At 42.3% G+C, this 15648-nt stretch overlaps 1 protein-coding gene across 1 annotated transcript in view; it reads right to left on the bottom strand.

Moving 5' to 3' along the window:
* The window catches only part of LOC147020362 (ephrin type-A receptor 7-like), a 79889-nt gene that overhangs the window by 34704 nt on the left and 29537 nt on the right, over nucleotides 1-15648 (bottom strand). The window contains exon 6 of the mRNA XM_085895671.1: nucleotides 261-385. Coding sequence (XP_085751797.1) covers nucleotides 261-385 — 125 coding nt within the window. The remainder of the gene's footprint in view (nucleotides 1-260; nucleotides 386-15648) is intronic.

Raw genomic sequence — 15648 nt, 5'->3', positions numbered from 1 at the left:
CTATGCAGTTTATCATCCATCCGAGGGATAACACACTCGATAATGCAATTGCCTTGCCAATGAAACTCCAATCTCACAGTTTTAAAGTCAAGTCAAGAGTCAAACCCAGAGTAAGCATCTCAGAGACAGATGCACTCACTATCTCCACCATCCTTGTTGAACATGGGAGGCTTCAAATCCATAAAATTGCATTGCAAGTTAACTGAGAGCTGCTGACAGAAAGCAAACCACCAATTTCTGAGACAATACCAATTACTCACCTTGACGTAATACTTTATCTCATATTCCAAGATAATGCCGTTGGGATGGTCAGGGTCGATCCACGAGAGAGATACGCTGTCCTTCGACAAGATTTCCGTCGAAACGGCACCAATCTGTGATGGAGCTGAACAACGGGATAAAATAAATAAATAAAATGCATTAATGAGTAATACTAAATGACAATCCTGAATTTCATGACGGAATAATATACTTCTGTAGATCAAAGAATGCTAGATTGTTCAATCTATGTCCTGATATTCCCACACTTGGCTTTGTGATACAATAGTCATGCTTGAGTCAATATAAAAAGGGGTCTTTTCAAGTATTAAATCAAAACAACATTCAAAACTAAAATACAAAGTATGTTACATTCATTCATTAATTACAGTTTATAGCTCCACAATGCAGGCCTTAAAGGATCACTATAAAAAATTTAAAAAAAACAGGACCTAAGCTTTGTTGTGTATCTTTTCCGACATGATGTGGGTTGTGATGATTGTGACGTGACGCAGATTTCTGAGAAGGCTCAAAGTGGATCTAAGGATATTTTCTGACAGATAAAGGCGGTTCTACATCGAAAAATATACCCACGAAGCAAGATGTGTGTTCTAAGCACAGATGGAACTTTCAGCTTGACAATGGAACTGATATTTGGGCTGGCCTGTTCATGTTTCCATCTGAACCAATGGCTCCATGATGCAGATAGCCCAGGTTCAACCACCCATAAACAACATGGAATGGTCCATTGTCGACTAATGCCCTTGTAATAGAGGAAAGTACAATGATGTCTCCTGTCTTTGCCGAACATAAGGTTGCTATACAACCTCTTCCATGAACTAAACATCCCCAAGTAAAAACAAACAAACAAACAAAACAAAAAACACAGCTTTATCGAAAAGAAGCAAATAATTATTGTCATTCACAAATTAATTTTGGGAGTAAAAAAAAAGCCAGGGTAAGCCCCCCAAAAAGAGAGTATGGCACAACAGCCTTTAATTCATTGCAAATGCATGAGGTTCAGTTGAGAAGTGGTGTATAAACAATTGCAGAGCCAGTTACAACGTCAAAGGCACAGCAGGATTGAGGCCAGGACCCAGAGCTCCCAGAGCTTGGCTAAGCTGACCCTGCTGTTGAGATATACAGAGCAGATGGCTGCCTTTCAGAGCACCATAGTCGAACCTTGACAGTTCGATTGTCACACCTCAATCGTGGAGAGATGAAGATTGAATTCCACAAGCGTCCGTTGAATCAGGTTAACAGCTAAAGGTCGAGGCTTGAGGATGAAATATCAGATTCAAATGAAGTTGGCTTCAAATTGTGACAGTTATTAAAAAAAGGCGCTGCCTCTTTACTTCTTATTCTCATTTAAGAAAATATTTGCACACTCCAGTTCATTTCTCTTTTCTACTTTGCGAGGAATCTCCGACTTTCCTCTCTTCTCATGTTTTGATTTGGTTTATTCCCTTGTCTCCGGTTTGTCTTCTCATATTGTATTTCAATTTTCCATTTTTGCGACAGTATAAGCATCTTGTCTTGTCTCGTCTTCTCTTCCTTCCACCCTTCCTTGTATGTTTCACTGTCTCATTCTATGTCTCTTTCTTCATGCTCGCCTTTTAAGCTCTCCGTACGTCTCTTGTCCATCAGCTGTTACGGTAATGAAAGAAGTGAAAATGTTTGCATACATATAAAACCTAAAAACGCACTTAACTGTAATGTTAAACAATGCTATAGCATAAAAAAAACTCAAACAAACTTTTCCTTTGTCTTCCACTCTTCCTTTTTTTTCTTGCTCTTCACGAGTTCCCTTCCAAGGAACTTCAATGCAGGAGGTGGCCATGAGGCCCATAAAAGCTTGTGCAGTGGTCCCAACAGATTGTTATTGTGTGTGCTCAATCCTTTTTTTAAAAAACATGTTTTTTTTGTGTTTTTTTTTTTAGCTGAGCATCAAGCAAGGAAGCTGCACAAACAATTTTAAAATCTTTGGTATGACTTGGCCAGGTATTGAACCAACGACCTCCCAGAGACAGAGCAGACATTCAAACCATTATGCCACCTAGTCTGGTTATTTATTTAACTTCACCTCTCCCCCAACCTGATCCATCATTTTACACCTTTACTTTCTTCTCGCATTTGCTTTCCTCTCGAGGCATTTCAAAAACTGAGGTGAAGGTTATTTGGAAGTCAAAATGTGAGCTTATTTACCCAGAATTGAAAGCACACTGTTGCACATAACCGTTGGCAGGCAAAAGTATCACAAGGCATGAAACACAATTCAAGTGAGATTTTTGGGAGGCGAGGCAGAAGAGTTAACGGCGATAAATAACAGCAAGAGATTAATGGGAACAGACCTGCCTGGAGCTATGCAAGACAAGGCAAGCTGAGTATAATCCTGAAAGAGAATCAATGGGACTGTCGTGATGTGACAGCTTTTCGAAAAGACTGGAAGCACAAGGAATGCAAAAACTCCAAAAGCTGCTGAATAGGGTGATAGCAAACCTGGTTTACTTTGGGTTTGCCAGTTTATGGTAGTTGCTATTTGCACAAAAAAAATTCCACCCTACTGCTAGACTAGGTCACAGAGTTAAGCAACAGTTGATAGAATGACCAGCTGGGACCTCTGTGACTGATTGCTGTTGGATGGCACTTCACCACTTCATTTAACATACCAAGGAAAGCTAAAATCACAGAAGGCCTGCAAAAGGCAATCTCTTTAGGATTTAATGATTGCCAGTTAAACTAATCTGTCTCATCAAGACAAGGCAGGGATTTATAGTGGACAGACCTGGCAGAAGTATGAGGAAGTGAAGACAAAGTCTGTTATGCATGGCATTCAGACATAAGTTACCATTGTTGCATACAAGTCAGACACACCAGTAGGGATTCTTTGTAAAAGCTGAAATTAATGAATTAAATCCAAGTTTGTAGATGGTAACAAAACCATGACATAAAATACAAAACATTTTAAAGAACGATTCATGTGAAACTAACCTTTAAATAAGCCATTTGGAAATTGGAGCATGATTGGATGAGAAAAGACAAAAGTAAACTTTGAAAAGCTCAAGCTATAAGAAATTTGATGAAATAAGTGAAGATCTGCTACTTGGAAGAAGTTAGCAAGTCTGATGATCGGGAGTGATATTGCTTTTTTAGATGATATGGTGTTTCAAAGAGCAATCCTTGTCCTTGCATTACTTAACGAGCTATAGCTGACAATAAAAATATGATCGCGCATCCAAAATCTCACCAAGATCAGGAGCAACAGTCACCCACACCCTCCGCATGCCTCCTTAGACCCCAATTATTATTTTTTTAATGCCGTAAACAAACTTTGGTACATCATGGGTGATGAACGTTGTGGTCTAGTTTCATCAAAATTGTGTGTGTAGTTTCAGAAAATAGAGCAAATACCTATTTTGGGGGCTCAACAACCCCACCACCACAAAGACCACTTTAATGAGTGCAGATTTTGATGCGGTCATTACATTTTGCTGCATCACGGGTGCTGAAAATTGTGGTCAAGTTTCATCTAAATCATGTGTATAGTTTCACAGAGGAGAGCAAATACCTATTTTTGGGGGGGTGGGGTGGGGAAGGGGGGGTCAACTCCGCCCCCCCCTTAGACCTTTTAATGAGCGTAGATTTTGATGTGGTCAATACACCTTTGTTAGGCATCAGATATGAAGCTTGTGGCCAAGTTTCATCAAAATCGTGTGTTTGGTTCAAGCGATAATGCTGAAGAGTTTTCGGACTAACTTCGAGACTGACTGACAGACTCACTCACTCACCTACAGACACTGCTCAATCGCATAAGCTCACCTGACTAAAGTCCAGTCGAGCTACAAATGATCACTCGCAGACAAAAAGCCCAAGGTCGTGCGAATAAAACATTAAAATCAAAGTTAAAAAGTTACAGCCGTCATAAAAGAAGGCCTACAAGTGGCAACAAAAATGGTAATGATTTAAAGAATCCAAGCAAATAAAGTGTAATTGCTTCCACAAAATACAACAACTACTCTTAAAAAATCTCAACTTCAATGCATACTCTGTATCAGCTTCCTTTGCTAAGATGAACAAACAAACCAATTTGAGGAACTTCACTCACCATAACATTCTTATTGCAACTGAGAGCAAAGTCCACTATTACAGTTGGAGAGATGAGAAGAAAATAAGAGAACTTTGGTGAAGAAAAGAAAAGAATCATGACCGTTATAATCTTCCACCAACACCAATACCTCATCTCCCTACCACAATAGTGCCCCGTTATCCTACTGTTTACTTTTGAGTCTACAAGCACAACGTTTTTTTTCATTGCCATTTTCCTTATAAAGTCATAAGGAATAAAAATAAGTTGAGCAAAGTCACTACACAGAAATTTAACAACATATTATTTGTGAATGGCATTACAAGCTTTGTGAAGGTGAATGCAATCTTTTGTCAGCCACACCTGTTCCCTTGTATAAACAGGAAGATATATATATATATATAGTATTCATTTAGTTTGTTCTATATTTACAGTCCAGTAATTGGTATACTAAGCTGAGGCTCTGCATTGGTTTAAGCTCTTCTTCATATGTAGAATGGAGAATGCCAATGAAAATTGAATTTTAAATTTTGCTTTGCTGCAAGTATGTTCTCTTTGAAAAATATTCTGCCAAATCATCTTTAAAGAATTGTCTTTTCGAAGTCGTGTTACACTGTGAGATTGAATGAAAAGGGTCACGTTTATATAAATATAATTTGTATTGTAAAAGTCCTCATGTACATTATTTGTGGAACTTTTGCAGCCAATCATCGAATTATCCTGAAAGTTTTGCTTTGGAGGGAATCAAGTCCAGTGATTGCATTAAAATGGATGTGATGTACCCACATGCTCTTTTTGTTATTACACAAACTGCTAACTTCGCTCAAAAGGTTATATCTTTACTTTTTTTACATTATACATGCAAGCCCAGGTCAACCCGAGTGTACATGGTACAAGCAAAGTACTTTCCCAACTGTCTGTAAATCGAGGAAACTTTCCAATTGCACCCAAAGGAAATGTAATATTAACTTTGAAACAAATAATGATTATAAAACAACAAGAACAACTTGACAAACGACGTCAATCCTGCTTGTATCACATGGAATTGACAGGCTGGAGTGAAATCGCCACTTTGAAGTCTTGCACAAGTTCTCATGTCAAGTAAAAAAAAAGTACTGGCAGGATGGCCTCAAGGTATGCACACTTGACTCTGATCTGTATACCCTGGGTTCACCCATCGGCCCAACTACAAACGACTATTCCCAGTGTCTTGAAGGTAGGGTGAGGCAACGATGTGCGTGCCATCCGTCAGATAGACGTTAAACCTGGCATCCCGTATGTTAACATGAGATGATGTACGTTAAAGATCCCACTGTGTCCTTCGTGAAGAGTCAGTGAGCTATTGCCGGCACCCTGAATAAATTTCAAGTTCCTGCTCTAATCCACAGGGGACGTTGCACTAGCATCACAGCCATGCCCCCAGCCAATGATGATACTTGCAGCCTTCTTCGCAGAAGCAGAAGTGATTAAAGCCATTATCCTTAATGCCTTAAACATATCCATGTGCTACATTTTACAGCAATTGTGACTTTGAAACTGTGCAAAGGTACTTTTGGTTATGCAAACAAATCTTAAGCCGCAGTCTGACTCAAAGACAAGTTCGACAACAGTAGTTCTGAAAAGTGAACTATGAAGGTGAAGTCGTGATTAATCAATCGGTGAGAAACAAAGCTTTGTTGCAATACACTTTCATTAAAATGAATATCCTATGCAATTGATTTCAAAACTCAAATCAAGTTTTTTAACAACAAAATAAATAGGATACATATTTTTTTATTCTTCAATTATCGAATCACAACTGAACTAGATTTCTGCGATTAAAAAGCAATTGCCAAGGATAAGCCTCCCCCAACACCCGTGATCAAATGATGGCCATATGATTATTGGACTGCCATAAGACGTTGACCTTCAACATTTATGGATAGAGTGTAAATTATGAGGATGTGGCCACATCCACAATCTACTCAAAACCCGGCATCATGAAAATTCGAGGAAAATTATTCAAGTTATGATCAAAGAGGTGTTTTTTGTTAATTAAGTCACAATCTGAAGAATGTCGGTCAGGTCCATGAAACAAATCCATCCATCCATCGGGACCATACTCTGTGCAGAGTGTTGGTTCTGCCTAAACAGTCTCTTTGGCTATTGGACACAATCCTGGACAAGTCACCACTTCAGCACACGATACCAGTAAGCTGGCACTCCTTTTGCCAACCTCAGAAGGATGACAGGCTGAATCAACCCCACCTGGTATTAATTCAACAGCCAAGTGGGATTTCAACTCAGGATCTTAGGATACCAAGCCCACCACCCTAACCATTAAGCCAACACCAGGCATATAAAACAAATATCAGGTGCACAATTTCTGTACAGGTACACTATGATGATGCAAGGACATATTGGAAGGCCAAGCAGTCTTTTAGATTCCACATTGGCAGAATTGAGCGGACAAAGAAAAACAAACAAAAAAAACTATGCGTTTTTTTGTCTTTTCAGACTGCCATAAAACCTTGCCCTTTAACTCGGAGGGGTATCATGTAAATTATGTGTAAATGCAGCTTGATCTATGCTATTGAGGTAGGGCAATTTCGTTCCAATCAGCCAAACCTTAATCGAGTTATGGTGAAACATGTTAAAATGTCTATCATTAGGTCATGACCTTAAAAATTATTTCAAGGTGAAAAAAATTATGGCAACCCCGCATATTTTCTGTTCCCATAATTGATGCAAAATTTAATTCTTAAAGTCCAAGCCCGATCAGAGATACAGCTCGGACATCAGCACAAAAAGAGAGAAAACCCGAAATGGTGGTTTATTACTCACAGGGGTGTAGAAAACTCTGTGGTGCCATTAAAAACTGGAGGCACTAATTGTAGAAACAAACTATAACAGCTAGAAACCTTCCCCAGTGTTACAGGGGGGAGACTTAAATAATGTCACCACGACGATCAATTTTAACATGACTCGGCAGTATCTTAAAATGCATCGCAAGAAATGGAGACCAATAATAATTAACAATAGCGAGAATTGCTTTGTAATACATGTCCCCGACCGATGTGATATTTTCTAATTCTAAAAATGGCATAACTATGACAAATTGATGAAACACTTTTAAACTCGAACTTGTTCATTAACTTATCATAATAAAGCCATGTACCAAGTTTCAGTTGAATATGTTAAAGGGTATGGGGAGAAAAAGTCTGAAAAACCACTGGTGGGACAGATGGATGGACAGCAAACCTATAGTCGTCTCCGGTAAAACCGGGAGGGGACTAATAATATGAGTTTCATAACAAGGAACTAAAATGCAGGAGGCAGCCATTTGAAACTTCAAAGCCTGTACTATAATTACCAACCAATGGTTCTTTGTCGTTGCTCTTTTTAAATGCTGAGCGAACGTCAAGCGAGGAAGCAGCGGCTACCATTTTTTTAAGTCGTTCGTATGACTCAGCCAGGGTTCTTTAATGAATCGCCAACCTCACAAGATCAGAGCAGATGCTCTAACTCTCTCTCTCTCTATCGAGTGCAGCCTGTGGCTGATGGTTGCATCATTGGTTGGGACCTGGCAATGCCAGCTGATGCAGTGTCCCCCTTACCAGTACACTGGTACTCATTTTGTCGACCTCGGAAGGATGACAGGCTGAGTCAACTTCCTGGTGTATTTTAATTCAGCGACCAACAGGGCATGAAGTCAGGACCCCACAATCCCAAGCCACCACCCAAACCACTAACCCAACACCAGGCTTGATGCTCTAACTATTACGTCGCCGAGGCAGGTCTTGATTGTATTTTATGATGAACTTAAGCTAATGGTGAAAGACATTAAGCGACGACTGTGGACTTGACCATGAATTACAAGGACAGTTGGAGGCAATGAACAAATCAACAAATTATGTGGGATTTTAACATGGCATTAAAATAATCGCCAGCTATTTGCTGAGATAGTAACATTAAATAAAACACTACAGAGTCCTGCAAAGTAAATAGATGAAGCAAAAAACGAAAAACTAATAAATAATAAATGTATTAATTGATAATTTAAAAACCAATAACATTATAAAAAATAAGATGTTTGGCAATGAGCTGAGATTAGTTTACAGAGTCCATTATTATCAATGTCGTGAACCTTTGCAGCTGAAACACCGCATGATGTGCCCGATGGTGCCATGCTGACGTCAAACCAAGGTGATGGGACGAGCCAAGCGAGCTCCCTGGAGCTAATCACAAAGCTCAGGGAAATGCATGCTTGCTTTGACGCATTTCGGTAACACAGAGCACCTTGGGTTTCATTTATATTCGCTTGCATACAGTGGCCTCTCGTCGATTGCATTACCCACGAGTTTGTGTAAAGTAATTCAAAGAAGCTCCGCAAATGAATCCTCTCACCCACATTGTAATGCCACCAATCTGAATTGGTATGTATATATATATATATATATATATATATATATATATATATATATATATATATATATATATATATATATATATATATATATATATATATATATATATATATATATATATATACATAATTAAAAGTGAGCGGGAAAGAACATAAATATATGCAGAAAATTAACAGGCTCAGACAAAGAATTGAACCTTGGTCTTCAAGCAAGTACATGCAAGCAAACCATACCCATTCTCTGCTCTATGAGCTATCTGACAACCCATCAGGTGAGTAACACAATTCTTACACATCTACAGGTGTCACTCTCTTTCCCCCAACTGCTTCCGAGGCACATGCTGCCAACCATAGGAGCAGCTCGTGCCTGCTCTCGAGAGGGTCGAAGAACCCTTTAATCTTATAACCTTAATTGTGTGACACACACACACATACACACACACACACACACACACACACACACACACACACACACACACACACACACACACACACACACACACAATACATATAAGCCGTTTGTGTTTAAGGATGGTGGGAGTGGTATGTGTGTGTGTGTGTGTGTGTGTGTGTGTGTGTGTATTTCTGTGTGTGTGTTTGTGTTTGTGTGTGTGTGATGCTTTAGTGCATTTACATTCAATCAAGTTTTGTAATTTAACTGTGTGCATGCCAGAAATGTTTTGAGGAATGTGTCTGCAAGCAGCATCCCATCGATGCTCACTTTTCAACAGCAATTAAAATCTGGTTGTCATGCCTGGAGCAGTCATTCAGGTTGGGTCAAAATGCTGAAAGACCATCTTCAATACACATTAACTCTTGAGCTCCATGGAATGAACCGTGCATTGGGTGGTGTCGCTTCCATCATACACCATTATACTCATCCTCAAACTCACCCTCATCCTCATTATCATCATCCTCATGTCTGCTTTACCACCATGCAGACTTGTAAGATACTGGACAGTGGAAAGCGCCAGTACCATTAAATTATAATAAAGAATACGGCACTGTAATATGAAATTTAGGTCCCTTCCAACTCACGTCTTGTACGCATGACTGATATTTTGTAACTTGCCATTTTCAAGAGCAAAACATTTTCATGCAGAATGCAATGTCAATCAAAGGATGAAGCAAGATAAAAATGAAGACCTACATTTAGTACCCTGTAAAAAAACAATGCATTGCATTGCAGTCCACCTCCCATATTGATGCTATATTTATCTTTCATATCACTGAGAATTAATGACAATGTGATTAATGAATGTGCTCACGAACATGGTGATACAAAATGAATAAGGCACTGCTCACGTGAGCTTGCAAGGGTTAACCTTGGGTTTAGCATTGCATGTGTGTTGTGTTAAGGGGTGAGGTTTGTGGTAATGTGCAGGGTCAGGGTTATGATTAGGGTTAGGGTAACTGTGGCCATTAGCGAGAGGTTAAGCCTTGGGGTTATGCCGCATTGTTTCTGAGGTTAGCCTCACTACATAGCAGTGGATTCAACACAAAACATTTATCCCAAGGACGATTTAATCCCTATATTTTATTCTGTAGCATTGGCTGTACTGCACTTCAACTAGATATAAATAAATATATATATATATATATATATATATATATATATATATATATATATATATATATATATATATATATATATATATATATATTGTTGCGGATTCGCGCCCGCCGGCGTGCGGACGGCCACATAACTCGAATCGCGGCACGTCGCCCACCGGACGGACAATCCAGTCGTGACCCTCTCGGACTAACGCCGGGAACTAGTCACGGGTGGACCTTTCGGTCTCACCACGATCGTGCCAATCGGCCCCCGCGTGGGATAGGGTTGCTCGCCAAATTCGACCTACCTAAGTACCCACACGGAGGGTAGACCGGGCGATCGCACCTCGCCGCAGGTCGACTTCGGACACGGGCCACTTTAAGCGACCCGTTCCGTACTATCGGGATAACCGAGCGGTGTTATTCGTCGGCCTCGACGGTTCGATTAATTATCGGGCGTTTTAGCCCACGACCAACCCTTTACGTGAAGCAAGATGGAGATTCAATGAAAGAAAAGACGAAGCGAAGCGGGAAAACAGTTCAACATAACTCACATTTATTTTGCGATGAACGGGAAGCACACATATACAATTACACCAAAAGCACATGTAAAAGGAGAAGAAACACAATATTACACAAAAAGCAAATATAAAAGAGAAACACAATGCAGAGCTATCCGACTACCGAGCACACGGCAACACTTATACAATTCTACTTCACAGACGGCGCCGACAACACAGATACCCAAAGCAAAAGAAAAAGAATCACCCTCCAGGATGAGGGGGGTAGGCGGGCCTGGGGCCGAGACCGTGTCGGGCCTACCCGTCTGATGATGAGACGCAAAGCGGCGGTGGCGCCTCAACTCCGCGGGCCTCGCGGACAGTGTCTGGTAGGGGGTGGGAAAGGGGCCCCCTTGTCGCACTATCTCAGCGCGGGGGGAAACAGGAGGGGGTTGTTGATGCTCGGGGGATGGAGGATATCACCCTGTCTCGGGTCCCGCGACGAGCGTCTCCTCCTCGACCTCGGTCGCGTTGCTGGCCTCTCCCTCTGCAGCTCCCGGCACCGACGCGAGCACCCCCTCGTCCCCCTTCGCCGCCGCCACCTCTCCACAGCTCCGTCTAATCGCCCTCTCCGTCTCCTCTCTTGGCTCGTCCCAACTCTTCAGTCTTGACTTCTCCCCTCCGAACTCACAACTGCCCAACCGAACTGCCTTGACTGACGAACGCAGCCGTTTATATCCCCCGTGGCTTCGCTCCTTCACCTTTGACCCTCTGCCTCCGACCCTTCACCTCTCTAACTGGCTCCCCATTGGACCGAGGAAAAGTGGGCGTGGATGCTTTTTGATCCATGAATTTGCATATAGCGTCCTCACTCCAACGCCCTGGAGGCGGGGCAAAATCGCCCCAGCTCGCCGATAGGACGGAACAGAAGTGGGCGTGAGTCGTTTTTGATCCGTTTTTCTTCGGAAAGTCTGTGATGTCTCTGAACACGCTGTTCGGTGCGCGCCCTGCACGAGTCCAGTATCGGTGCCCACCAGTGGCGCGAGAATGGTGGGGATGCGATGGTGGCGAGTTGTGACGGTAAAGGTCGTGGCGGTTGTTGTGAAGCGGCGTTGTGGTTGGTGGTTGTTGTTGTGAAGCGGCGTTGTGGTTGGTGGTTGTTGTTGTGAAGCGGCGTTGTGGTTGGTGGTTGTTGTTGTGAAGCGGCGTTGTGGTTGGTGGTTGTTGTGAAGCGGCGTTGTGGTTGGTGGTTGTTGTGCGATGGCTGTTGAGACGTGGTTGGTGGTGGTAGTAATGGCGGCTGGTCCAAAATAAAGATAGTAAAAGAAAAACGGCTATCCTGAAGAGTCGCAGCCCAACTGAATGACATTTATTCCCTCTAAACAACGGGTTTGGGCCTAACTACACATATACTTACAGAGATATCTCACCTAAGGGACCTGAATGGTGGTTTGTGAATTTCGTCAACCACAACAATATATATATATTTTTTTTCATTATTCTTCATTATGACTGATTATTGCCTTGGAAAGTACTGGAAATTTCCTGACAATACTTTCCATATTTCCATTTCTTATAGATATTCACAATGTGCCACATAACATATGCCTTTGTTAAAGTGTAAGGCACTCGTTGTCGTACCTCTTTCCATATGGATGTGTGATGCACTGATCTGCTGGAAGTTGGACCTTTATCCTTTTTGCTTTAAACCGTAATGTTTTTTTTTTTAATTTATTTTTGCAATTTTAACTTCAGTATTAAACTTGGGTCCTGGAGCTGTAGGCCTGTTCCTCATTCACTCTGGATTAAGACTTCTGTTGAAAATTATTTTGCTGGCACATGTCAATACAGAATTATAGACAGTCGGTTTTAAGCACCGTTTGGTGCTCGTTCTTTCAACACTCCCTCATGCTCGCTGATCAACTTCACTGCATGAGGAGTATCAATGTGCTGCATTCAAATCTGAGTTGAACCCACAAATTCTGGGTTCGTCTGTCCAATGTGATCAGTACAAAGTATCACTTTACCCTTAATCACCAATTGCTTTCATCCAGATGTGGGTTTAACACCGATATATCATCACTGGTTGCTGATTCATAAATTTCATGTTTGAATCCTAATAGTAACACGAAAGTAAGTCAAAAAATTTAGAAAACTGACAAACGGTGTATTTTTAACCAATCGGAGAAATTCTGGCAGCTACTTCGACCTCGTTTGTTTGTTTTTAAAAAAAAAATCTATTTTCACTCAATCATTTTGTGATTCTTTTTGTGTTTGTTGAGAAAAACAAGGTGATAATCTCTGGAAAAGGGTGTATTTTCCTTTACCTTGGCAAATTGTCATTTGCTATCAGTGAATCAGTTATTCACTGTGAAATATAATATAATTTGTGATCGCATCGTCTAATCAAAGGGTGTTTTGTACTCGGTCAAACGTTTCAGAATTAAAAAAAAACAACAAAAGGAGGTCATGGTAAAAGTATGAGAAGCTATCTGTCTCACTGGCCTAATAAGAGTAACCTTAACTTTTAAACCAAGGAAACAATATTGTCATATATGATACAAACTGCAATGGCTGTGAGGATTATGCCCATGACCAAAAAGCAACACCACGGCAGTTGTTACATTTAACAGGTGATCAGCTGCCTGAGGCCTGCTTATTTTTGAATAGCCTGTAGTCTAGGATCGCCACTTACAATATAAACTGCTGTCTGTGGCCTGATAGCATCTCAGCTGTATCGTGCTGCTGAAAACATGAGAACTTTGGTCGTTATGCTATAAGCTCTGTTGCTGGCATATTTTGGGTAATAATGTTGCGGACCGGGATATCGGCTGCGAGCATGACCGGTAAGTGGAGCAGTAGGGTCGACTCTACCGAACACCCGGAATCTACATCGTATCTTTCAAAAAACTCCGAGGGTACGGGTCCCTTACCAGACCGTGAATCGTCAATAATTCCACCACGTGGTGCACGGTTATTTGCCAATCTTCAAAATACCTCGAGATCCACGTGGCGAGTTACCGAGTATTCACACCCTCGAAGGCACCCATACGAGTCGAGCCGTTAGCGTGCCCGACCCGTGCGCAACCCGAGCGGATGGTTGCCGAAGTCCTGTCAGTCCAAATGTACATTTACAGCGGCAACAGCCTTTGTAATTCACCAACACGCGCCATGCTAAGCCAATGGAAAAAACACAGCAACAAACTGATACATTTAGCAAATGTATTTATATATAATGGGGGAAAGGGGGGAGCACGCAAGAAGCAGAGTTATCCGAATATAGAGATGCAAGTATGTACAGCAAAGAGCACTTCAACAATTCCTACTTACAGACGGGCCCACCGACAGACACACGCACACACACACACACACAGATACCCAGAAGGACATGGACTTGTCCACCTCATGTGGTTCGGCTGACACGAGCGAACCAGGCCAGTGTCGAGATGCGATGATAGAGTCCAGAGCTCCCTTTAGCGCTCGTCCCGGCAACCAAAACTCTCCTCTGTGTCCCAAACTGTCGAGAAGGCAGGAGGTTTCGCTGCCACTTCTCCAAGTCTTTGAGTTGAACGTCAAAGCGAGGGCTGATAACTCCACACTTGGTCAACCTGCCTGTCAGATTGACCACAACCTTGCCTGCTCGATGGTCATCAACTATCTCAAAATCTCTCTCGTTCACCGACAGAGAGACGGCACGCAACCGACTTGCGGTTCTTGTGGAGGAAGGATCTCTCCTCGTCCGATCGTACCGCAACCTTATTCATCCTTCTCCGGGGGGGGGGGGGACGCCTCCGCCCTCCCCGCTCTCCCTCACTGGACCGTTTTGGCGCGCAGAATCGCTCGTCGCCCTGTCATTGGCCAAAACGAGCGGCAAGTCTGTCGATTGGCTGGGGGCGTGGTGACATCACGCATACCCCTTTCTCACCGTCGCAGGGTCTGAGTGGCTGAGCGGCGGCCATCTCACTCGTAGCATTCTGATTGGTCGAGGGCCGCCGCGAGGCTCCTCCTTGAACTCCGCCCACCATGTCGTCGGCTAGAGCGAGGTGAAGGTGAAGGTGATGCTGGCATTGTTGTAGTTGATGTTGGTAGTGTAAAAATAAAGGAAAACCCTAACTATGAAAGTAACTTCACAGCGCATGAATATTTAATTACCCATTAGACACGGGATGGGGATCCTAACTAAAAAGACAAACTTAGGCCTAAGTCACATTTGCCACGGCGGCCGTGGGGTCTCCAAAATCTACGGCCACTTGCAATTATACGGCAGCCGCAGTATTTGCACGGTCACACAATGTAGCAGTCACATATGTTTTTATTTTTCGGGGAGCCGCACGGCGTATTTAAAAATTGTGGAGACCAAATACGTGGGATTGCCGTACGGTCTTTGATTTGATGTCACTCGGTGACCTTAAGGGGGCCCTGCGGCGGCCTAGAATTTTCAAGGCAGATGCAAGATAGCCTCAAGGTGCCCGCAAGGCAGATTTTCAAGGCAGATGCAAGATAGCCTCAAGGTGACCGCAGGGGGGCCCTAAGGAAAACGTGCGGCCAGACGGACGGTAACGAGTGGGTTCATTTTATTTTATTTACTTTTTTATTAACCAGTATTTTTTTTTTCGGCTTGTCGAATTGCTACCGCGAACGTAGAAATGAAAAAAGTTATAACTCCAGGTTATAATTCCACGGTGACCCCTACGGCCTGTAAAAGATAGCCAAATGGCATAGGGCCACCCTGAGGCCATCGCAGAAACTCTGCAGCCGCCGCACGTTTCTGTTAATTCAGAGGGCGTACGGCCGCCGTATCCTCGCCGTAGAGCAAATGTGACTTAGGCCTTACCGATATAACTGTT

The sequence above is a fragment of the Eptatretus burgeri genome, chromosome 9 (assembly GCF_056783735.1).
Source record: "Eptatretus burgeri isolate ZD-2024b chromosome 9, Ebu_testis_v1, whole genome shotgun sequence".
NCBI classification, from domain to species: Eukaryota; Metazoa; Chordata; class Myxini; order Myxiniformes; family Myxinidae; genus Eptatretus; species Eptatretus burgeri.
This window is presented reverse-complemented; position numbering and strand designations above follow the sequence as displayed.